We start from the raw sequence: 25,609 nt of genomic DNA, 5'->3' as shown, positions 1-25,609 counted from the left end.
ACTTTTCTTGGAGAAAGCTGTGACATAAGCAGCTTAGAAACCAGTTTTTTGGAGTAGGTTAGATACTGGACCTACATAATGTCTTTCTCCTCTCCTTGGAAGAATCTTCATTTCAATTTAGTTGTCTAAATGATGTGATTTAATTTAACTTTCTAAAGCCTTTAGGGTCTTAAAGATTGAGAGAGGATGGAAGGAGCTGAGTATGGACAGAAGATGAGCAAAAATAGAATGCTAATATAAAAATAAATATAAAGAGAATCAATGCCATTTTGAGGGCCCCAGAGAGCTTTTGCCAGGCCAATGGCTTTGTTTTTTCACCAGGATGCTGCTGTTGTATATGAAGCTTCAGTGATGATCTTTGCTTTATAAAATGAGCTGTCATGCTGTCTCATTCGCTCATTTATGTGTATGTGAAGGGACTTTGCATCCTGGTCTCTAGAGCCACTGGGGCAAACCTGATCTGGAGATTCCTGTGCTCCATATTCCTGAATCCAAAGGTTCTCAATGGGATATTCTGTCCCCTGAGGTGGCCGTGTGCTTATTAGTCATCTCAAGTTTTGTTCGTAGGCCCACTCTGAAGGATGATGTCATCCTATCTCATGACTGACCACTTTTTTCTAGTTTATCTCCTGTCGATGAAACTTTTATCTCATTCAAACATGATTCATTAATGAAGGGACTCTGTTAATTAATTGTAGCATCCATGTCCGTGGAAACTGCTAGAGATAGGTGAGTGAATATCTAAGGACTTCTTTAAAACTGTGGTAAAATACACATAAAGTTTCCCATCTTAACTGCTTTTAAGCCCATAGCTCAACGTCCATAATCACACTGTTGTGCGATCATAGGATTTTTTAACAATGGGTTTTTCTGTGCAAATGTCTCTAATTTGCATAGTCAGAGATTTCTCCCCAGAAAACCATGTATCTTACTCCAAGGACAATATAAGTTAAGTGTGCCTGTTAAAATAATTAAGCATATCAATTCAGTTTTGACAATAAGGAAAAGACTCAATATTACAACTGCTACCATATTTGTTTCTAAATCTGTCAGGATTCTAACTTAGGTACTGCATATCACACCCTGTGAAGGCAGCCTTTCTTGTGGTAAATCCTCATGTTTCCCTTATTAGTTTCCTAAGTAACAATCTATTTCAAAGTAGGCTGCCAGACTGAAGGCCCCCACTTCCGCATGCTTGGTTCTACCAATTCAGCCCAGTGGATATTGATCACCTATTATGTGAAGATAGGCTATCCTCAAGGTCTGGAAAAGTGGTTTTATATCTTACAAATAAAAAACAGTATTAAGAACTATAAAGATTTTAATTAGTTATAACCTGAGATAGGTCGGTTGTGCAATCCCCATTTTGTAAGTAAGTATAGAATCTGATGTTCAGAGGTTAAATGATAGCCTCATGGTACTAGAGCTGGCTTTCAACTTAGGTTGCTGTAGAAGGCTGGCTATAGGACTCTAGACAGAGGCTGGTGCCATTCTTAGACTTATGGGGAGATAAACTCATGGTTGGAAGTACGTGACCATCCTCAGAGTGACCGTAGCTTTACAGCAAAGCGCTCATCTCATACTTTCAGAGTTTCAAAAAGTACTTGAAACTTTGTAATAATTATTGTAGAACTGTGATTTTTAAGGGTGAAGGTTTTACCAACCCAAAGTCCCTTAGTCATCCTTGTTCAAATGTTTATTTTTAAAAGTTAAAGATCACATTCAAGGGTGCTTATTTCTTAGCACTATTAAGTGTTATAGTTTAAGTTTTGTATGATTTTTATTCAAATGGCTTTTTTCCCATCTCTAACACAATTTTTGGTTCTAGAACACAGGTCCAAGAATTTTTATATAATGAAATTATGTAAATGTATGTACACTGTTTTCTGTGCAGTTGCATTTCCCCCTTCCAAGTAGCAGACATGAAGTAGTTGACTTGGTAGTGCTCTGGTTTGGTGTAAGGCACAGGCTTTGTTACTATCTGAGAATAATTTGAATGAAAACATCATTTGACATTCTTTTCGTGTTTTGGTTTCTGGGAAGATTTCTTAGTTTCTTCTAGCAAGATAAGATGTGTAAATTTATTTTCATCACTTTTGCTCTATTATGTTTTATACTCTTATATGGATATAATGCCCGTTATGTGATATTTTGAAATGAGTTAAATCTATTATTCATCTTACAGTATCTTTTCAACCCTAATTGATAAAGCTGAGAAATTAGAATGAATCCTCCATTTCTCAAATGGAAAAACTCACACAACAGAGAAATGTAAATGCCTTTTCCCACATGCAAAAAAAGAGTACTAGTAGAGTAAGGATTATATTTATATGTACTTTAAAATCTTATGTATTAATTTACAGTGAAGCATGCTTATTTGAGAGAAAGTTTCCCTTTTTTTCTTCATTTATCAGAAGATTGGATGGGGCGAGTGCATGGTTCCAAGAGTTAGTTAAATAAGATGAATATAAACTTCAAGTTTAAGAATGTCGAGCGGTCTGGGTAAAGGCACCATGTGCAGTTCCTGATGCTGTGTTTCATATTACTGGATCCAAAAACTAAAGGAAATGATTGCATGTATGTTACATTTGCTGCTTATAGTATATAAATTCCACAATGTCTTGCATCATAGTTATTTGTTTTTATGTCCTAATCATCTCCTATTGAAATATAAGTCATGGATAGGAGAGCAGGACAGAGAAGATGTCTTCCTCCCACCCCTGCCAATTTCCCTAGCAACTTAGTTGAATGCTGTGAATATAGATGATTAATAATGTAGAAGCTCCCAGTGGTGACTTTTGTTATCCTGGTTTCCCATCAAAACCATTCTTTCAGATGAGAATATGAAGCCGAACAGCCAGTCAGTCATGTGGGGGAAGATTACAGGACCGTCATTTTAATGTGTTTGCTTTTTGGTTCATTTTGGTATTTTAATCTGGGATTTCATCCAATATAACCCACTAAAAGGATGTTAGACTTATATTATAAAAACAATTTTGAGAAGAGAGAGATATTAAATCTCTATTTTTATTTGATTTAATCTTCAGTGCCGTTCCTTGCTTATTGGTGATGCTCACCTTGCACAGGGGGTCACATTTGATGACCAGGTTGTTTCTTTTCAACTGTGCTGTGTGTGAGTAATGGCTGTCTACGGTCTGGAATGGTTGTCATGATAAATTTAAGGATACCATTTAACAGACTGGATTAAAGCACCACAGGGTGTAAATTCTAGGTCACTCGTCATAAACAGCCTTCTCCTAGAAACTGGAGGCTTGCTGATTGTTATCTGTCTTGCACAAACAGCTCATCTTGGCACTTAAATTGTTGCCATAAATTGGGTCAGGTGTAAAGTTGAGCTATATGAAATTGCCATTTTTAACCATTCTTTGCCTAAAATGAGGATTTTGTCATGTTCAGCATAACACGAAGTATAATGAAGAAAATCACTTAAAATTTTAGGCGCTTATACTCTAATTTTTAAGCCGTTTTATTAAATACTACCTGTTAAAACATATTCAGTGGTCTGTGAGACTTTGTACAGTTAGTATCTTTTACTTTAAGATACATCATTATTAATGGCAACATAGGATAAAGGTGGATTCTAGGACTTAAGAAAAAAATTAAATTTTATGCTTTGCAGCATAAAATATGCATCATAAAGAGGAGTGGCAGGAAGGAGAATGCTTGGAGGGAAGGGCTAAGTCTCATAAACGCTGCAGAGGAAGTGGAGAATGAGGGTCTGTGCGCACAGGCCTGTCAGGCAGACACGTAGAAGATGGGACTCCAGACCCTTAAAAGCAGTGAAGATAGAAATGTACCTTAGCAGCAAGGTCAGCTCCCCTTCCAAGCAGCACAGATACCTGTGGAGTGAGGCACAAGAATAGTTCTTGCTTCCCACTTATCCCAAAGGAATAAACACAGACTCACACTCTGAAAGAACATGCTGTTTGCTTACACCTGAAAACATGTATCCGAGGGATACAGTTTTTGCCTAGCTATTAGAAAAGTAAAGTACAAATATCTGAAAGAAAATCTCCATGCCCATGCTTAAAAGCATTGAATTATTGAATCAACCCAATGATTGAGTATGGAGGGAAAAATCCTCATCTAATCTTTTGTTAGTTTGGATGTGGGGGAATCATTTAAAAGAAGGATCCTAAATGTCTAAAAGCAGAATAATGTGATGTGAGAATAATAGGAGAACACTGTAACAGATTTTCCCTTTTTATTGGAACTGGCCATGTTTGCCTTTCACACTATACAAAGGTAAAGTTTGATTGGGGTCATACTGTATCTTTTTTTTTTTTTTTTCAAAAAACCAAATATATATTTATTTCCATGATTCATAAATATATCTTAATGATATTACTTCAATACAGGTATCATTAAAACAAAAGTTGTAAGAATAATCAAAGTAGTTTTTCCTTGGATCATTTATTTCACCTAAATTACATCATTGGCATTTTACTAAGCTGCTTAAGAAAATCTTCCTGATGGCTTCTAAGTGGGATGTTCTTGAGTTTTCATAGTTATTTTTTAATCTTAGCTCTTCAGCTCTTCAGGTTGCTTGTGCCACTTAATGTTTTGAAAACAGAACTTAATAACTATAGGATTAATAATTACAGCATGTGATTTTTGAAGGCAAAATGGGGAGTGTACTTTGCTGTTTGTTTCTTTGCAATTTAGATATAGAAAGATTTTTTTACTCTTTCCTAGCTCCCTGTCTTTCTTGTGCCAGCTTATGAGAACCATTGAAAACCATTATATATGAAAGTGGAATTATGCGCTTTGTTTGCAGTACAGGAGTGTCTTGTGGATCTCTGTGGCATAATTGAATGCTTCCACAAGTTTGGTGTTATGAGATCACTGCATCCACAGTTTTAAAGGGCTGTGTTGTTGCCCTGGCAACTGATTTTCACAACTGTAAAAAAGAAAATAAAATTCTAATCTTCAGATTAGAAAACTATATTGGCAGAGGCAACTACACGTTACCTGGCTGTTGGTTAAGAACACACTATTTTAGTTGAGGGTAGCACTTATTTGGCTTTAAGTCATATGTTTTTCTGAAGTAAATATAAAATTCCTGAGATTTCAAGTTTGACTCAGTATTACCGTTTGCTTTAATCATAGATCAGCTGCTTTATCTTGACATGCATATAGTTCTCTTAAAAATCCTCTAAATTCTTTATGATCTTCTGTTTCAGTGTTTAAAATTTTTCTTGCCTCTCCAGATGATTATTCCTTGCCTATGCCCTCTACTATCCTTTGTTTATTCTTTTTCTCATAATCTTAAAAACACAAGGTGCGCAAAGAGTTCTGCTGGTATGTCTTCACCATGCCTAGTCTGCCTTTATGTTCTCAGTGTGCTGGCGGTTTTTCAGTTGGTCACCCTAAAGCATTATGTCTGTCCATGGTTGAAAACAGGAGAATGTCATGGGAGTCTGCCTGCAGTGTCATCAGTGCCCTCAGGGTAAGAAATCTGATGTTACAGAGCACTGTAATTACCCGGGAATTCTCCATCGTATACTGTTGCCAAATAAAATAGATAGCATGAAGTGGTAAGGTGAGTTTATAGGGCTAGACAAGAATGGAAAAGAAGAAAATTGAAATCATTAGTGTTAGGGATAAAAGGGCAGAAGTTCATCAGGTATTTTCTGGTTAATAGTAACTTAAACATACCTTTTTCTAGTTCAAGATTAGTAAATTGCTTTTCAGGATATGTAAGTTAATTTATGCAATTCTCTGCCTGTTGTCACAAGATGCATTGATTTGTTTTGGTGGGGAGATGAATTCTGACACCTCTTGAAAAAAATACGAACTGTCTACCCTTCGAAGGTAGAGAAATGGCCTTTATTTGGAACCACCTACAGTGTTTACTAGGGAGATTGATTAATAGGATCTCTGTTCCTGTTAAGATAAAAAATCTGAAAACATTGAAAAAGGGATGGTGATGGTAAGCATGGTCTGTGTGAGGACTGACACAGGTCATGCCCAAAATTTCAAATTTCCCAAATATATATTGCATGTCTTTCTTATAATGTATTATTAATTACTTCTCATAGCATCTAAAATATTAAGTGCCTCGCATGGCACATAGCAAGAATCAATAAATATTTGTTGCTTGACTGGAAGAGACACTATTTTATTTTAAAAACAAAGCATTTTATGTTAGTGATAATCTTTTTGAAGCACATCCTATTCATAAGATAAATATAGAATCATATTATTTGCTTCCGCTACATTTGATGATATAAAAAAGAAAGAAAATCTTTGTAAAAAGACTGCCAAAATAGTGTCACCACCATCTTCAAGCTTTAGAAAATGAAGAAAAAAAAGTAAAAGAGGTTAATACTTAGCATATGGTTTTTCCCCAAACTGAAAAAAGCTGTACAGGAATGTTATCTAGCAGCAATTTAAAACTTTAAAAAGGGACTTTGAAGATGAAATCACTGTTTTAGAAATATGCCTTTTATGAGATATGTTATAATAATCTAAAAGTGAACATAATGTGAAAGTAAATAAAGTAAAAGCTGCCCTTTCTACACAGCTTGTCTTTTTGAAGAAGTTCTCTGTCCCAGAATAAATATGCCTCTTAACGGGGACTTTCTGCTCTCCACATTAGCTTATGAAGTGAGGGCCCATAATAGTGATCCAACTTCAAACATCTTTTTCGCCATCGCTAACAACTGGAGCACAGAAAATCACGAACAGAAGTAGTCTCCAGACATCTCTTACTAGTTACTACTTGAATATTTTAAATGTAATGGGCATTTTTCTAATAAGAGACATTTAGAAAATGCAGAAAAGGATTAAAATGGCTTCTAAATCATCTGTAATCCCACCGTGTACATGTATAATAGTAGCTCTATTAACATTTTGGTCCATATTATTCTGACCTTTATTAATTGTATGTGTGTGTTTACTCATCATATCATTGCATATGTGGTTTTATAAGCTATTTTCTTTCCACTCAGAGTCAAATCATTTTTGAAACATTCTCCTAAAACAGTTTCTGCCATTTTATGGGGAACAAAATGATGGTTTATTGTTTTAAAAATTTGCATATGTTTGACTACTGGTGATGTTAAACATTTCTTATCTGCTTGTTATCATTTTCGTTTCTTTTGTGAGTTATGTGTTTATTCCTCCTATTTTCTACAGGACTGTCTGTCTTCTTATAAATAAAGGGTACTTACTTTTTTCTAGTCCCAGGTGCTATAGATAATTCTCAATTTTGCATTTCCAGGTTAACACCGTTATGAATTTTTGTTTGTTTACATCTTCGTTGTCATTTTGAGAAAGGTGAATCCAGATATCTCCCTTTTTCAGAGAGTCGGTTGGAGATGGCTGTAGGTGGTTCAGTCAGATCACACTAAAATGGTTTCGGAGACCCAAGTATGATCCCTCAAGTGTAAACTCATAGACTGTAAAGACCTGGTGAACCCTGAAGCCTGAGTGCTGGGGTAGGATTAAGCCGGCTCAGATGCATTCAGCCCGCTGAAGCTAAACTAGGTCAGTCCGCAGTGGCTCCTGACAGACTGTGGGGCTATTTTTATCCACGTTTCTTTTGCCTGTGAACATTAGAATTGAGAAAAGCTCCAGATGCTTTCCATATGGCTGCGCTATTATTGAAATTATATACAGAGGATTTAATTTGAAAACAGCAAAGGAGGTACCGATTATCTTAGAGACTTAAAGGGCAGCAAGGAGACTTCCAGCTATCACATCGGCAGAGCTTGTTTCCATAGAGGCTGCTTCACCCTCTGTGGTGGCTCTCCCCTGTTCTTGAGATCCCAGGGAGGGACCCTCCATTCTGGTGTTTGTGATTTTGCCTGTCTCATAATACAGTGCTTTATGAAGGATTTAATGTAATTTTTTCCCTTTTCCCCCTTCCCCACAGAATTTTTTTTTCCCCCAGATAGGTATCTCTTAGACTTTTGCATTCTCTGGGGGACTTCCTAGTGACTTCAGTTAACTGAGCAGATAACTGCCTCCGTTGTTGCTGCATCCAGGACTTAGAGCTTATTTTCATTTGCAATCAGTTGTCCTTGTTCCAAGAACAGTTTGTTTAGCTATAGCAGTGAGCAGGCTGGTGGTTTATCACTCTAATTGGTCCATTAGATGTATTTGATGCTTTACAAAGTTCTGGGAAGAGGAAAAAAATGTTCATCCGCAACAGACTTGCGGAGCCTGCTAATGGAGTTTATTATCTATTTTTGTCATCTATAAAAATGCATTATGGATTCATATTTTAAAGAATTAAAGAAACTGTGGTGGGATTGATCATTAAGTCTTCAAATTTAGTTACCTTCTATTAAGGCAGTCAGGTGACCTCTCAATTTGATTTCCCATAAGTTTCCAGTCAATATGTTTATCCCAGCACAGTTGGCCTACAAAGAGAATTCACTGCTATGTTGTTTTCATTGTTTAAGAAATGTCATGTCAAAACTGTATCATGTAAGTGTATCTTTTAAAGAAAATACTGAAATAATATAACTTATAAACATGCTGGAATGACATTTGTAAAGTATATCCTAGAACTATCCCAGATTAATAAATATTGCCCAAAAAAATTAAAAATCCTCAGTCAAGTAACTTTGGGAGACCCTTACTAAATTGCTTACTTTACCATAGGATCCCTTTAATCATTTAATGTAATTATATGTGTTATAATTCCTCAAAAGAGAAGACACCATTCATACCGTTTCCAAATGCATGTAATATCAGTCCCACTTTTTGAGAAGCATCACTCAGAGGACACTCGGTAAATTCAGAGCCATGTTATAAGCTTTTGGGTAAGCAATTGGGAATATCATTATGATTCAGTTTAAGAATCATTTAATATGGTTAAGTTTCTTTGTTTCTTTTATTCCATTATTTATAGGTATATAAGTATCTACTCAAGCACATATGTACACAAAACATAACCTTCTCAACCCAAATGTAATTTACTGGTAAAGCAGAGGAGTTCAGTCTAAGATTTGATAATTTAGGTGTCAACAAAAGTGTTAAATAAATAAATTCATATGATACTGAAATGACCATTTTGGGGAAGAGAAGGAAATGGGGAACAAGAAATGATGTTCTTTTCTCCAATTACAGATGACTCTGACAGTCATAACATGGTAAATTATGCTAGGGGTCCAGCTAAAGTAGCTTTTACTCCATCATTCAAAAACACATTATTTTACTCTTTAATAGAATATTTAGTTAGCTTTTATTTTACTTTAGGGGAAGACGTATGAGGTATATTTCTTTTTCGATTTTAACAACAGTGCCAGTTTTTAAATACGGTTTGAGCTGCCAAATATGAGGTCCGTCCTGGTTTTGGGAGGGGATTGCTGATCTGTCTTTTCAGGGATTAACTTGAACTGAGAATAAGAATCTCGTCAGTTGGTGCATGCTGTAGGGAAATGGTTCCCTAAAATTCTCCAAGCTCATCTGCCCCAGATCTGACAGAGTCCATTTCCCTTTGCCACCCAGGATCAATTAGTTTCATTCTCCAATAGTTCTTTGCTCAATTTTTGTATTTATTTTTGGCCACTTTAAAATTAGACATATGAAAGTTTTTTCTATATGGTCAGATCAGATTGATTTTTTCTTCTTAAAAAGACAAGGTTACAAAAAAGTGGTGGGCTATTATGCAAATGGTTACAAAAAAAAGGTTACAGAAAAAAGATGGGCCATTATGCAAAGGAATAGGTTTTTTTTTTCTAATTTCCTCTGCATTTATAGCAAGACAGTTGTTAATTGGAATGAAGAAAGGAATAGATAAGATACTTTCCCTTTACATCTCTCACTATAATTTGGAGAAAATATTCTATTTTTAATAAAACTCCTGTTTTTGTGTGTTTTACATTCGCTTTACATAAAGTTTTCCAACTTTAATGTTACTATGACTGTAAAGAAATCAAACTTAACATTTTTTAAAAGTATCAGTGTATAGGGATTTGGTGGTCTTGGTTTAAGTTTTTTTTTTAACATAGTGTCCGACATACATAAAAGCTGAAAAGTTGTAAGAATAGTACAAAGAATTCCCATGTGCCCTTCACCCAGATTCCCCAAATATTAACATTTTGAAATATTTATTTTGAATTTTTTCTCTTCCATTCTTAAAAACAAGCACACTGTTTTATATATTACATTTATCAAAATTAAGAAGTTGCTGCTGCTGCAATACTGTTGTCTAACGTACATACTTTATTTAGATTATACCATTCATCTCAATGATGTCCTTTACAGCAGAAGAAAATCCAAGATCATGCACTGTATTTAATTATGGTGTCTCTTTATTCTCTAACACTTCCTCTGAACCTTTCTTTGTAGTTCATTATGTTGACATTTGTTGAGCATTCTGCCTGGCTATTTTGTAGGCAGGTCGCCTCTCCATTTGGGTTTGCCTGATGTTTCCTCATGATTAGATCCAAGTTATGTATGTGTGTATATATACATATATGTGTATATATATGTATATATATATGTATATATGTAGTTTTGGCAGGAATGCCACAGAAGTATTATTTTGTCCTCAGTATATTATATCAGGAGACACATGTTTTGTCCCAATCCTGGTGATACATCCTCTGTCTCCCTGATAAGGTGGTTGGTATCTGCAAAGTTTCTCAACTATCAACTTACTAATTTTTGTTATGTAACTAAGAGGTATCTTGTGGGAATATATATACTTTAAGACTTTGTGAATATTCTGTTCTTCCTCCTATATTCGCCTGCTGTTTTTTACCATCAGTGATTCTTACTTTATCAATTAATATTATGTTTGCTCCAAATAGTGATTTTCTAACTCATCTTTCCCTCCACATTTATTAGTTGGCTTTCTACCATTAGGAGGAAGTTTCCTTTCTCTCTTACTTGTTTATATCACTGTAGCCTCATGGTATTTATTTTATTCTGTGGATTATAATCCTTTTCTCTAAATCCTTATTTTCATGCTCAAATTGTCCTCCATTTGTTTTCCTCAAATTATCTCCTGTGTCCTTTTGACAAGTCTCCATCTTTTGAGCAGACCCTTACTTTCTGGTACAAAATGTTCCAAACTCATCTTTGTACTTTTTTTAATCAACCTTGGAATCAGCCATTTTTTCAAGGAGCTCTGGTCCCTTTTTGTGGGAATGATATTTTAAGTCTAAGATTTGAGCACTAGCTGTGCTCATTGCTACAGGAGTATAATGGCCTCTAGGCCCTTTTTGCAGGCAGAGCCAAGGAATAAATTTGTAACATAGTTATATATATACACACACACACACCCTAAAACATATCCACACACTCCTGTGGCCTTTGTTTTTAATACATCTGATTTCTTTTCTTTCTGTTGCATGAAAATAACACTAGTAGTAGTTACAGATCTGGATCTGAGATGCTGTTTCTGCTCATTCATTCATTACTCATTAAGAGCTTGGGCAAATCTCTTATGCCCTCTACTTCACCTTCCATGTTAAAAATTAGAAAGTAAATGAGTGGTGATTTTAAAGAAATTTCTGTTTCTGAAATTCTATAATTTTGTGAATTTGAGATTTTATAAGGGTAGTATTTTCATAAGGCTTTCAGGAATCAGAAGAGTACCTAAAGAACTTCAAAGTCATAAAATGATTAGAATTTAGATCTAGAAGCTACTTTAGAAATTATACTTCAGTGTGCTTTTTTTTATAGTGAGATAACCTAGGACTTCTACAGTGATGGAACTGTTACATGTCTGTGCTATCTAATGTGGGAGCTGCTAGCCACATGCAGCTTTTGAGCAATTAAACTACAGCTAATGTGACTGAGAAATTGAATTTTTCATTTAATTTTAATTCATTTAAATAGCCACATGTGGCTGGTGGCTGCTGTATTAAACAGCCCAGCTCTAGAGTTAATGACTTGCTCCATCTCACACAGGTACTAGTGGCAGAAGCAGGAACAATTCCTTTTGATACTGCATACCAGACTAAATTGACTAAATCACTGTATCATATGCCTCTCAGAGTAGCTAACTATAATTTCTTAATACTAAGCTTAAGGCATATTAATTTTGTAGCATATGATTTAAATCCCAGGATGGTCTCTAGCAGTATATTTATTACTGTATTTAAAAGAAAATTTAAAGACCAACAGCAAATTAAAATTGATCTTTTTTGTAGTTAATAAGTGATAGCTATAATTTGACTGCTTATCCTATATAACTATTTTCAAGAGTAATGCTTTTGTTAAAGATCCTAAAATGCTACTGGTAGCATTTATATTACAGTGGTAATACTTCCCCCCAAAAAAGTTAATTCCCTTGTAGGTTGACTTATATTAATCATATTTATAATCCTTTATAAATGCTATACCAAGATTTTTGTTTTTTAATGAGAATGTATAATGTGATTAGATAGTAACTCATACTGTGTTGATGAGAGGAAATTGGTAACACCTTTCAGGAAATCATTTTTGGTGCTACATATCAAAGCTTTAAAACTGTTCCTACCTTTGACCTAGTAATTTCCCTTGAACCTGAACTATAGTTAAAGCTGTATGCAGAAATTTTAAGAATTGGAATAGCCTGAATGTACAAGAAGATGAAAGTAAACATGTTTGATACAACTATGAAGACCTTTTATTGATATGGAAAGTAATTATTAAAACTTTAGACTAAGAAGCAGTATATGCTATATATATATATATATATGTATGTAACTAAATAGGTTGAACTATGTAAAATTCAGACCAGTGTGATAGCATCTCCACTTATCACACTGACAAATTTTACCTTTTAATGCATCTCCTAAATAGGAAGTCCTGATTCTTTTCCTCCAACCTGTTTGGTACTAAGCTCTGTCTCGATTAATGTTCAACCAAATACCTGAGTATCATGTTTGATTCATGCCTCTCTGTCTCCCCCACATCCAGTCCCTCAACATGTTCTGTTGACACTACCTTCAAAATATATCCCATGCATCTCCTTATGTCTGTCTCTACCACCATTCCTGGTCCAAACCACATTTGCTCTCCCCATATAATAACAATAGTGACGGCTTCTACACTGGTCTTTCCATGTGCCCATGACTCCCCAACCAGTCTCTATATAGCAGTACGGCTGCCATGTTTAAATTATGGATCAGATCCTGGCATTCCTCTACTTAAAACTTTTCGCTCGCCAATGTCTTTCCATTGACTGTAGATAAAATCCTTATTATAGACAACAATTTCCTGCTTTTCTTCTTTCTTACCAAATTTTAACTCAGTTGACTTTTCATTCTTTTAATACTCATTCCTCTCTCTGGCCTCAGTGCCTTTGCACTTACTTACTGATTTACTCTTTACTTGGCTTTTGGAATGAGTAGATTCTTCTTCACCTGCACTGCTGCTTCCTCAGAAAGGCCTTTCCTGGCCACTCCCCACAATCTAACATCTCTTACCTCCACCCTCAGTATGTTTTCTTCATAACCCTGATCTTACTTACCAATCTATTCTTTTATATATTGTCCATCTACACCCATTGGACGGAAAAGTCTTGCAGAACAGTGCCTGGCCCACAACAGTTACTGATAGATAACTGATTAGTGAATGAATTGCTGCTCTCTGAGAGGTTACAGTGAAAAGGTCTCTCTTTGGAGAAATATATCCTTTAAAAACTTAAAAATATTTTCAAATGTTCCCAACCAAAGATTTAATAATTCCACTCTAGGAATTTATCCTTCAGGCATTGATAACATTTGTGTAACTCTGTACCTTGTTTATAATAACAGAGAAATTGGAAACAGAAGTTTAGGAATCTTCTGTATAAATTATGCTGTTTCAATTCACTATTGTATAGTCATTAATAAAGGTGTTTTAGAAACATAGTTATTAGTGTAGGAAGATGTCCAGAATATAAAATGTTCCCAAATAGTATTAATGTAGATGCTGTTTGTTATTATCAGGTAGACATATATACTTCAAAACAAACCTACAAAAACTGATACTAAAATATTTAGTGGTTATGTCTGAATGTTGAGACTGCAGCTTATTTTAAAGGTGTTGTACTTATATTTTCTACACTTGAGATATACTGTCTAATTTATTATACTTTGAAATATGTACCTGAATACTGCTAAAAAAAATTACCCATATATGTAAGACTAGTTCATTGCAATTTAGTGTGTTTGTTGAGCTTCAATTATACTCAGAGCCTTTCAGGATATAGACAGAAGAGTCTGATAGCTCTCCCTTCCTATGGAAATGCTGATGGAGAACTGTAATCAATGTGTTTGTGTTTAGAAAGAAGATAAGCACTCCCGTTTGGGAGATTCAGGGTAGACTTTATAGAGGGTGAAAGCATTTGCCTTGGCTCTTGAAGTGTCTGGAAGATTTGGCCAAGATGATTGAAGAGACATTCCATGTGGAAGGAAGAATGGGAGTAACAGGAAGGACAGAAACAAGGAAAGGGAAGGAAATCACCAGGCATGTTAAAGGAATGGCAAATGCATCCATTCTTTAAAAACTTGAGCTGTCTGGGAGAGTGCTGGGATATAATTCTCAAAAAGTAGGTGGAAACTCATTGGGAGATGTCACAGGTGTTTCAGTAAGGGACTGATGAGTGATCGGAACTGGTTTTTAATGCAGCTAATCTCACAGATCATAGGAATTGGAGAGGAAAGACTGGCAGCAGCGAGACCAGTTCAGAAGCGGTAAGTGGAAACAAAGCGCTGATGCTGGTCTGAGCCTAGGCTGTGTGTACAATGTCAAGTAGGCTGCTAAGTCTTATTCTGCTTAATAGGAGAAAACCTTACAGTACTAAATGCTCTCACTTCCTAGTGATTTGCCACAGTGCCATAAATTGCTTATAATCTGGTCATGCCTATAAATTAGGTTATAAGGTAAGAATTTGTATTTTGGATATATTACATTTGACATTTTTACTTCCCTCCACTCTCCAGCTTCATAATGGCATCACTGGCTGTTATTTGCTGTGGACAGTGTAATGTCTTAGGGCCAGTACGTAGGGGAGTAAAGAGTGACTGTTCATAGCCTGGGATATACAAAAACAGAAACATCAAAACGTGTTTATTTGGACAATACATTTTAGTTCCCTGCAGCAAACTAGGCATTTGAGTCCTAGATTCTGAAAGCAAATACCTGGAAGATTGCATTGGTTTGGTTTGAGGAAATAAACAACATCCTTTTTGAAACTAGGTCAGGTTCCTTATTTTAATTTCTGATCTAGCTCAGGACTCCAGCTGTCACTCTCTCCCATTAATATTCCATGTCAGTGAAATCCCCTCTGAAATACATTGTAATTAACTTACAGGAACTGACAAGAGGTGAAGAGTTCAAATAATATTTAGTTAACAAATTTCTAATGTGAAAGTAGACATAAACCTTTGAGAAGTCATTAAAAAATGCTTGGAGAGAGTATTTTGGCAAAAAATCTTTTCCTTGAAAGAAGCAATTGACCCTTTCTAGCAGTTTCAGCCCCAGTAATCCAGACTGGGCAACTTGACTTTGCTGAAATGTTTAGTGCAAACTGTTGCTTCAAGCATAAAAAATTTTAATAACTTTGCTATAATTATCCCATGCGTGCCTTACAAGAGGTGCCACAGGAAAGCTGGTTATAGCTGGTGGTATGCCTGTAGTGGGGTTTGAAGAAGATTGACAACGTTTGATGATGGGCATAGTGAAAAGGTATCACTATAAAATAAAAATGACTTTTTATTTGTTTTGTAAAAAGTGTAGTTTTGGTCATACCTGTGAAGTGTAGACATGAAGGCAAATAAGTTCTGCAGTTTGAGATCAACATGGAAATTCCAGGGCAATGTAAATGTGGATTTTGAGAAACAGACAAGCATGTTGTACTTACTCCTCTAAAGAAAATGGCCTTGTATGGAGTATATTTTTAACTGATTTGTCAATCAGCACGTGTACCTTTTGTCACTGTCCAAGGTGCTATAAAATGAAAGCTGAAAAGGCAGTGTCTTCCTTTCCCAGCGTCTTTAAGATTGTGGCCTCTGGGACTATCTCAAGGAAAATGGAAACAGAATAACTATTAGAAAGGAAAATAAAACAGAGGGCTGGATACATTGCAAGAGTTGGAAATAAATACCTTCCCAAAGCTACACTCACTACTTTTTGAACTCAGAGGAAATGGAAAGATAAAGAATTAAGATTAAGAGAAGGGGTCTGGAGAAAGGGATATCTGCCATATACCTAGACGGACATTGAGACCAGAAGCAATTTGCCACTGAGATTGGAAGCAGTTCAGATGTCTTCAAGTAACACCCCAAACCAATTTGCAGCAGATCATCTGAATGGGTCTTTTGAAATAATGTACACCATATCTATGTGTTTTTCAGCTTTTAAGAATTTCAGCAAAAAAGCACAAGTTCCTTTATAAAATGAACCTCTGCTTTTACTTTTCCATAACTATAAATAAAACAGAAGCAAAATCTCTCTCTCAGCATATGCCTCATAAAATAGCAATTGCCATGGCCCCAGGGTTTTATGTTAAACACTAAATTCTACCAAACACGAAGAGTTTAAGCTGCACCATTTGATAATTGTGATAATCACATCTAGTATGTGATTCTTTTTGTATGAAAGATTGGAAAATATGAAGGAAAACCTTTTAAATTCTTATAAATAAAGAGAATACATTATAAATGCCTCATCTTTTTTCATCTGAGGGCTTACCCCTATCCATGTTCTTTCAGTTATTTGATAGAACAACCAAGTCTTCATCCATATATTTATATGTTCATTTATATATTCATTTTTACACACCCCTCCCCCTGATGTTTTCTAAGGAGTACAAAACAGTGCTAGAGCACACAGTTTTCTGTAGAATCAAGATAAAAACCAGCAGAAACACTACAAGATACCTCATAATTTCATAGAATTCTTGCTGCAGTTTACAAGTTCCTGTTTTTTGTTTTTTGTTTTTGAGAGGGCATCTCTCATATTTATTGATCAAATGGTTGTTAACAACAATAAAATTCTGTATAGGGGAGTCAATGCTCAATGCACAATCATTAATCCATCTCAAGCCTAATTCTCGTCAGTCTCCAATCTTCTGAAGCATAACGAACAAGTTCTTACATGGTGAATGAATTCTTACATGGTGAATAAGTTCTTACATGGTGAACAGTACAAGGGCAGTCATCACAAGTTCCTGTTTTTTTTAAGAACTGGTTTCTCCATTAGTAGCCAAAAGTTAAGGAAAAATAGGAAAGAAAAAAGAACAAAGCAGCAGGGTGACAAATTAGCACATTTGATGAGGGAAGATACTAAAGGATCTGAACTTCTCCCACTTGTTGTCATGTCAAAACAAGGCACCTGGCAGTTTTACGAGTAACAGTGGGGACTCAGATGGGAGCAGCAAGCTGATGAATCCTCCCCGTTAGCACCGCAGAGCAGCTCTAGGAGGCCTCTGGAGAAAGCAGGTGGTCAGTGGCCAGAAATGAACATATACTAAAGGGAAGAAAGTGGATTCCTCGGTGTTCTCCCAAAACAGCTCTGTTGTCAAGTTTACAGTTCGCCAGCTCCCAATACAAAATACTTACCATGTGTTAAATTTGTTAAGGATTATTATGTAATATAAAGTTAATAAACAAATTCTTATTTCCTCTTAATCTCCCAGGATTTTTATATTTACTACTTTTAAAACTTACCGTATTTTAAGAATGATTTCCATTCCCTTAAGTCTGAATTATAAAGTATCGTTTCTGCCCTTTATCCATCTGCCAGTATCCTGGATTGATAGTTTTGCTCTGTATTGAAAATGAAACCAAAAATGGACTGAAAACTGAGTCCCTAATCTTGAAAAATTAACAGTGGTGTGTGTAGTTGGAACTGTGTCTCCTCCTAAGGTAGTTGCTGTGCCTCAACGGTTTAAGATGATACACCATTAATGGTACCCACCGCTCCGTGCACTGCGTAATAGAAATCTGCTTGGGTCACTTGTCACATATAAAACCCTTTATTCTCTTTCCTCTCTTGTTAGCATTCAGCTGTTTTTCTGGATGAATGCACTCCCATTTAGTTACGAACCGTTGTTCCTCAGGGAAGAGTGGCACACTGTCTCCACACAATGTCACCTCCTGTCTCTCCCTGCCTGTCTTCTCTCCGTGTGGTACCAATCATTTCCCATCAGCAGGCGACACTGGCCTCCTGTCCTGGGTGCTCAGAAATGAGAAGTCACCCGGTTAGGGGAAGATGCTGCAGGAGAGCATGGCGTAGGGGTTCAGAGTCTAGCTTCAACAAGTTCTACCCTGTATGTCTGAGTTTCCTCATCTGTAAAATTGGCATGGTAATAGGGTTGTTGTGAGATGAGACCAGTTCATATGTGGAAGGCACTCAGAATGGCTGACACAAAGTAAGCAACACGTTTAAGCTATTGTTGTTATTTCCTGTGGCATGGGAGAAGGCATCTATGCTTCAGAAGGCAGATTTTTCTTCCCCATCAATAGATCTCAGGTATGCACACAGCTGATCCCAGGGCAGAAGGAAGGATGAATGTGATAGCAGTGTAGGCGCTCTGCAGGCGTCCGAGCAACTGATGGGAAGCATGGACACAAAAGGCTTCTGGAAAGTAGCTGGAAGAAGGAAGAAGAAGCAGGGCAGCGTGTTCAGCACTGATGGGGAGGAGAGAATTGAGTGCAGGGAAATGCTGCCGGATCCAGTGTGTGCAAGAGAATGTGAAGTAGCCAGGCCCAGGGGTGCTGGTCCAGTGTGGTGCGGAGAGCAGCTGCAAGGTCATGGAGAGCAGGTGTTGCATGCTACGGAGCTGGAGTTTCTCCCAAGGAAAGCTGAGGCATTCAGAGAAGTTAATGATCGGACTTGCATTCCAGAAACATTAGTCTCAGAACTGTGCTGATGACTGTTTCTTGGAGACTTGAACGACTATAGACCAGTTAGGAGATTCTCATAACAACTTTCTGCCTCCTCAAAACTGGGTGCTTCTAATCTTTGATGAATGCAGAAGTGAAGAACTGAGCTAGTTACAGTTGAATCTGAAATACAAATAATAGATCCTGAGGGAAGGAATAAAAGAGTTTTTCTTTGGTTTGCTAATAGATTTCGTTTTTTGTTTGCTTGATAAATTCTTGGTCATTCTTTTTGTTCTGTATAAAGGAGCTGTCAGATAATTTAAGGCATCAGTCCTAATATTTATGGAGCCCTACTGAATACAGGGTTTATAAGAGTAAGTTGATATTTTAATAACATGCATCAAAAATTCCTGAAATTACCAGCCAGCATATTCCCTTGGTTAGTGCTTACACCTCCTTGTGAATCTGGTTGCACCAATCGGGCAGAATTGGAACAATCTTCCACTTCTTGAGACATTTAGGCAATATTTAAATGTTAACCACACCTGAGCCATTGTATCAAACATGAGCACAGAAAAACACATAAGACATAGTTTATGACCTCCAGTCCCAGCATGGCAAACACAGACCTGCCCTTCCTTAGAGTGGGTCTCACATCCCTCTAACAGCTTTAGGATCTATTGGAAAGAGACAGTAGAGCAGTGCAACAGCTGGAAGCACTGCATCTGGGTTTCCCCCATGCCAAGAAGCTGCGGGCTGTCTAGCTTCCCTACCACAGGAGCCTGCTTGGAGGGGAGGCAAGAGGAAAAGGTCACTATGATTGGAGCGACTAGAGCTGCGATTTTTCTTTTAACTGGGGATGATTTTACCCCTCACCTAAGAGGGACATTTGGTAACGTTTGAAGACGTTTTTTAATGGTCTCAGCTGTGGGGAGGGGTGTGCGTGGTGGTGGTGCTGTTAGCACATAGCAGGTGGAGGCCAGCGATGCTGCTAAACTCCCTGCCATGCACGGGCCAGCCCTGTCTCACAACCAAGAGTGGTCCCATCCAGAATGTCAGCACTGCCAACCCTGGGCTGGAGGTGTTGTCTGTACTTACACAGGCTACTTTTGAAAATGTTAAAGCAACTAGTTGGGGTGAATGATGGTACTTGGGTGGCTGTGATCCTGGCTCCCTGGGGTTTTGGGGGTAGTGCTGGACTGCAGCTGGCATCCACTGGCTCCTGCTAAGTAGTCTTTAGTTCCGAGGGCATTAAAAAGGTTCACGGCCAAGTGGTGCTTGACCCTCATATATCTTAGAAATCCTGTGTGTCCAGTTTCGTTACACAGTCAAGTCCTACCACTCAGGCTTGAAAGGTTTGATTTTCTTCTAAACATTGTATTTCCTTTTCCAAATTGGGCCCATTGCTCATCCAAACTCATTAATTGTCTTTAATCAAAGTGTTCTGGCCCCCTTGGCACATGTGTTTAAATTGTATAAAGGCCCAGCAAGGACTTGGCACGATCCTTTTTCCTGTTTCCTCACTGTGCCCCTAGACAAGACTAGCCTAAGGGAAAATTGTAATAGAAGTGGGAAGTTCAAAGTTTGCAATGCAATTGATCACTGGCTAAAAAAAAAAAAAAGATACATACATTTTGAGGACCTATGGTTAATTTATCTAGAAACAATTTCTAAATATTTAGTGTTTATATTCATTGATTTTTCCTCTCTGAAGACCTTCAGAATTTTTCAGAATTTGCTAAGGCAGCTCAGTCTTTGGACCTTCTGAAGGGAGGTGAAATTTCGTATCACGCAGTTGTTCAACAGCTCCACGTCTGTTCTTAGGGGCGGTGGGGGAAGAACAGAGGTCTGTCTGCTTGACTGATTCTAAATGATCCTTTTTGTCAGATGATTTTGGTATGAGAAACAAATCAGCCATAATCTTTAAGGTTTTGAATGTCATTTTTAATACATCAGGAAACCAAAAGGCAGGAGAGTCCAGGAAAATAGTAAATAACATTTAGATGATTTTGGTAAACAATGAAGTTTTTAATGTGTTTCATGCACATCCTGTTTGGGGCTCCAGCTGAGTTTGAATCCCGGAGATCAAACTGATGTTTTAGCAACCATTTCTTAACCAGGAAAGGCCTCCCCTACTCACAGCCCACACCCATTTGAGCTTCACTGGCTCTTTTGAACAGAAGCTTTTCTCAGTTTTTACTTGGTTCAGTGAACAAGGTTACTGTTTAAAAACAGTGGCTGTAGGATTGTGTGTCTCATCACCATTTTGCCTTGCTCCTGAGTATACCTCAAGCTGGGTGAGAGAGAATACTCAGGATGGTTCAAAGGCCTCTTCCTTGATTGTTTGGTGCAAAGCAAGAAGAGAGAGAGACATGCAGATATGTTGCAGCATATTCAAGAAAGAAGAATTTTAGGATGGAAGACACTAAGCTGGACTGTAAGTTCATGGAGCACCATGTGTTTCAAAACTTAATAAGGCAATACAGGGATCAGGCAATCTTTAAACCAGGTTTGACAAATTAATACAACAGGTGAAAAGTACAAAGCAGGAAATCTTTTCATAGATCATTTTGTTTGAAATGCAAACTTGTTGGTTTTAATGTTCTTAGAAAAAGGAGTAGGAGCTTTAATTAAAAGAAACAATCTTTGTACTGTTCTGTAGATGGTGGATTTGTGCTGTCTTCATTGTCCTGAAGCCATGTGTTAACATCTGTGAAAATCAAAGGCAAACCATTGCTGTCTCCATTTTCTATCTTCCTCCTTTTATTCTTTTGGCAAAAACCAAATTGAGAACCCTGACAACTCCGAGGGTCTCCTTAAAGAAAGGGATGGATCTAGGCAGTAGCGAGCTACACAAACACTGGTGCTGTTGGCTACAGAAAATTTTAGAGCGTAATCTATTGATGGTTTCTTAAGGTTCATAATATTTTTATCTGGATCAGACCAAGAGGATTTTAATAAGTGATTGCTTTTCTATTTAGGTGGATATATTTGGGAAGTGCTATTTTTTGCTGATTAAAAAAAGGTCATACTTGTCTTGCCTGCCTCTTGGGTTTTTGTTTAGGTTTGTTTTTTATTTTTAAATCAGAAACATTGCCTGCCTTTTCCTCTCACATTTTTTCTCACAGGAATGCTTTCCTTTTCATGGTGTGTAAACAGGGAATCACATATGGGCTTTACAAGTATTGGAATCTTATGTACTGGAGAGTTATTATTTTTTTTTTCCTTCCCTTTTTCTTTATATTTTTTCTTTCTTTTTTTTTTTTTTTGAGAGGGCATCTCTCATATTTATTGATCAAATGGTTGTTAACAACAATAAAATTCTGTATAGGGGAGTCAATGCTCAATGCACAATCATTAATCCATCTCAAGCCTAATTCTTGTCAGTCTCTAATCTTCTGAAGCATAACGAACAAGTTCTTACATGGTGAACAAATTCTTACATAGTGAATAAGTTCTTACATGGTGAACAGTGCAAGGGCATTCATCACAGAAACTTTCGGTTTTGATCACGCATTATGAACTATAAACGATCAGGTCAAATATGAATATTCGTTTGATTTTTATACTTGATTTATATGTGGATCCCACATTTCTCCCTTTATTATTATTATTATTTTTATTTTTAATAAAATGCTGAAGTGGTAAGTAGATGCAAGATAAAGGTAGAAAACATAGTTTATAGTGTTGTAAGAGAGCAATTGTAGATGATCAGGTATGTGCCTGTAGACTATGTGTTAATCCAAGCTAGACAAGGGCATTAAAACATCCACAGATGCAGAAGATTTCTAGAGAGTTATTTTTATCACCTTTTTTTCTTCTCTAGAAGTTTATTTATGTGTATATTTCATCAAGTTTTAAGTTTTAAAAGTAATAAAGGTGCTATGCTCACTAAATTATTTGCCCTTTAAAAATATTATACATCTTCATTTCCATAAGTAATATTTGAAAATTTTATAATAAAAGCACATCTGATCTAGGAAATATATGCTTATATATATATAGTATCAGTATCCAGTAAACATAATAGATGGATTATGGTACAGTTAAGTTGTTTGCTTTTGGTATTTTATGATTACAAAATATGGAGTCCAAGTGGCATGTTAGAAACGTCTTTGGAGTTGGATCTGAGTTATCCTTTCAGGTCTGAGAATAGTTCTGTGACTTCAGACAAGTTATTTGTTCTCTAAGTGTGTTAGTATCATTACTATATATAATGGGGATAACCTCTAATATGCAGGGTTCCATATACATTAAAGAAAAGGTAAAATGCCTCAATATTAGCCCTGTTATCTAGAAAAAAAATTGGCATCATTCTTATACCTATTTGTTCAGCTAGCTCACTTTCACATTCTTTTTGTACTTAATGAGTTATTTTATAGAGATATATTTCTATGCAGAAAGCATATGTCCACACAGTATTCAAGTATTAGGATGAGACATAGTTGGTTCATAATCACTGTGTTTCATAATGGACTATTTTATTATGACAAAATAAGGCTGTTTGAATCAAATATAGGTTGCTCAGTAAGAAAATGGGATAAATAACCAATAAATTCTAAATGGGAGGGGGGTTGCCAAAAAATCTAGATAATTGGTCCAAAAAATCCTAGACAAGTGATTTAAAAACACTTAATTTTTCTAAGACACTGGATTTTGGTCTTAAACTTTCCACTTTCCATCTTTTACTTTAGTGTTGAGTAGACCTTACAAAAGTAGAAAACATACAAACTTCATGTTTCCGTAAACTAAAATTTCAGTGTAATAGCTGTAACTTTATTCTGGGTGAAGATGAAGGGGGAGCTGTGCTCTATACTCTGTACATGGCACCTGCTCATCCGTGGAAGTCTGTTCAGCTGTGGAAGCCGGACCTGTTTACATCACCCATCTGCTCCGGACTAACTGGAGTAGTGTAGGAGTGACCCCCTCTAGATAAGAACTGCTCTCTGATTATTTGGCTTAGTCTCACCTTAGTGCTCAGCACTAGCTGATGCAATGATGTTCATTGTCTGGTTTTCCCCACTTGAATGTATCCTGGGTGAGGGCAGAGAATTCGGTCTGTTTTGTTCACTGCTGTTTCCCAAGCACCGACAGCAGTGCCTGGCCAGCAGTAGGCACCTGATCAATTTATTGAATTAATGAATCCATAGTCTTCAAAAAGGCAACAAAGTAGGAAAGGCTACACTTACTCTCTTTATAAAATACACAAAATAACAAGATACAGTTTTATATAAAATCAGGAGTCTCACTGCACTAGAGCAAGCTAATTATTTCTGGGTTGACAAAGCACTAGTGGTTTGTTCCAAGTTTTGGAAGAAGAAAAAAATGTCAGCAGGAAATGTTAGCTATCTTTCATTACAGATGATTAACCATGTGCCAGCCACAACAGAAAACCCAAAAGCTTACTTCTTTTGTGAAAAATAGCTGAATTAACCCTAGAAAAAAAATCCTGTGATAAAATACCACATCACAGGCCAAATAAGATCACTCATCCTCTGAGACATGGACTACATTGGTGCTGTGCTCAGGAGGGGCAGTCTCTTCCACACGTTCAGCTAAGGTCACACAGCCTGGCAGACTCCAGTTCCTTTACCAGGAACTTTATGTTAGTATATTTTTTATTACACAAGGCTCTCGCAAAACACTAGCTATTCTCAAAGCTACACTGACTCTGTATTTCTCTCAAGACAGAATGTTGTACTTTAGAGCCAAAAGACCAGAGTTCAGCACTGGTTCTAATCCTGTCTGTATGACCACAGGCAAATCCCATTTAACCGGAGCCTTAGTCACCTCCCTTATCAAATGGCAGCAATCATACCTACTGCAATCCAGTTAAGATGGACAAATGAGTTTATACACAAGGTGGTGATTTAAAATCCATAAAGCAAACTATAGTGTTACTTGAATATATACTGAAAAACAATGCAAATTCTTCCCTTAGGTGAGAATGTAAATGCTTCTTGACTTTATAAATATTACATATTTGCCAAAATATCATTGGGAGGCCAACACACCAAAACAGTAAAAAGACCAAGGTACAGTTTTTAATGCCATATTTTGGGGAAAATTTTAGAAAACACTGCATGTAGCATAGTGACTAAGATACTAGGTTTTAAAGTCAAATTGAGGTAGATTTCATTCATGATTTAACCATTTACATTAGACAAATTTCTTAACATTTTTGAGCCTTAACTTTTGTGTCTGTACAGTAAGGAAAGTATTAACTAAATGCAGACTTACTGTGAGGAATAAATTGAATGAGACAAAGTGCTTTCAGCATCCAGTACAGTTTGGAACATAATAGATGTTCAATAAATGGCAATTGTATTTGTGACTATTATCTTAATTCCGTATAAATATCATTGGATATATGATTTGCCTTGTAAATGAAATGATACCAAACTTTTAAAATATATTAATAATCCACTATAACTCTATATAAAAATCTGGTAGAATTTCCCCAGAGAAAATGATTCTCTGATTTTCCCTAACTTTTACTTTTGTAAGCCTGATGATATTTAGATTAGGTGGTCTTGGAAATAAGCATCAATACTACCAAAGCTTTCAAATACCACCATTCACTCACCTAAAGCTCCTGAGATCTCAAAGTATGTCAGGTTAAATGGAGTTTAACTTGCCCCTCCATAGCAAAACACACAGGTAGGAAAGAGCATGAGCAGGAACAGATTAAGGACAGAAATGAAACATTCTCTTTCTAGGAAATGGGTGTTGCTGGGAATCTTCTGGGCTGTCCAGCCAGAGTTGCTCAAGTTTAAAGATAAAAATCTGCTGGATATACTCTACAAATGAAATAAAATGAAAGAACA

The 25,609-nt window shown here is 36.5% G+C and overlaps 1 protein-coding gene across 7 annotated transcripts in view; it reads left to right on the top strand.

The window, feature by feature from the left end:
• MAP7 (microtubule associated protein 7) overlaps nt 1-25,609 on the top strand; it is a 165,553-nt gene that overhangs the window by 41,891 nt on the left and 98,053 nt on the right. The window contains exon 1 of one of the 7 annotated variants that reach the window (XM_036994678.2): nt 21,056-21,219. The exons of the other annotated variants lie outside the window; for them this stretch is intronic. Coding sequence (XP_036850573.2) covers nt 21,198-21,219 — 22 coding nt within the window. The 5' untranslated portion in view covers nt 21,056-21,197. Of the gene's footprint in view, nt 1-21,055; nt 21,220-25,609 lie in introns of those variants that run through there. 7 annotated transcript variants of the gene reach the window in all.

The sequence above is a fragment of the Manis javanica genome, chromosome 13 (genome assembly GCF_040802235.1).
Source record: "Manis javanica isolate MJ-LG chromosome 13, MJ_LKY, whole genome shotgun sequence".
Taxonomy (NCBI): domain Eukaryota; kingdom Metazoa; phylum Chordata; class Mammalia; order Pholidota; family Manidae; genus Manis; species Manis javanica.
This window is presented reverse-complemented; position numbering and strand designations above follow the sequence as displayed.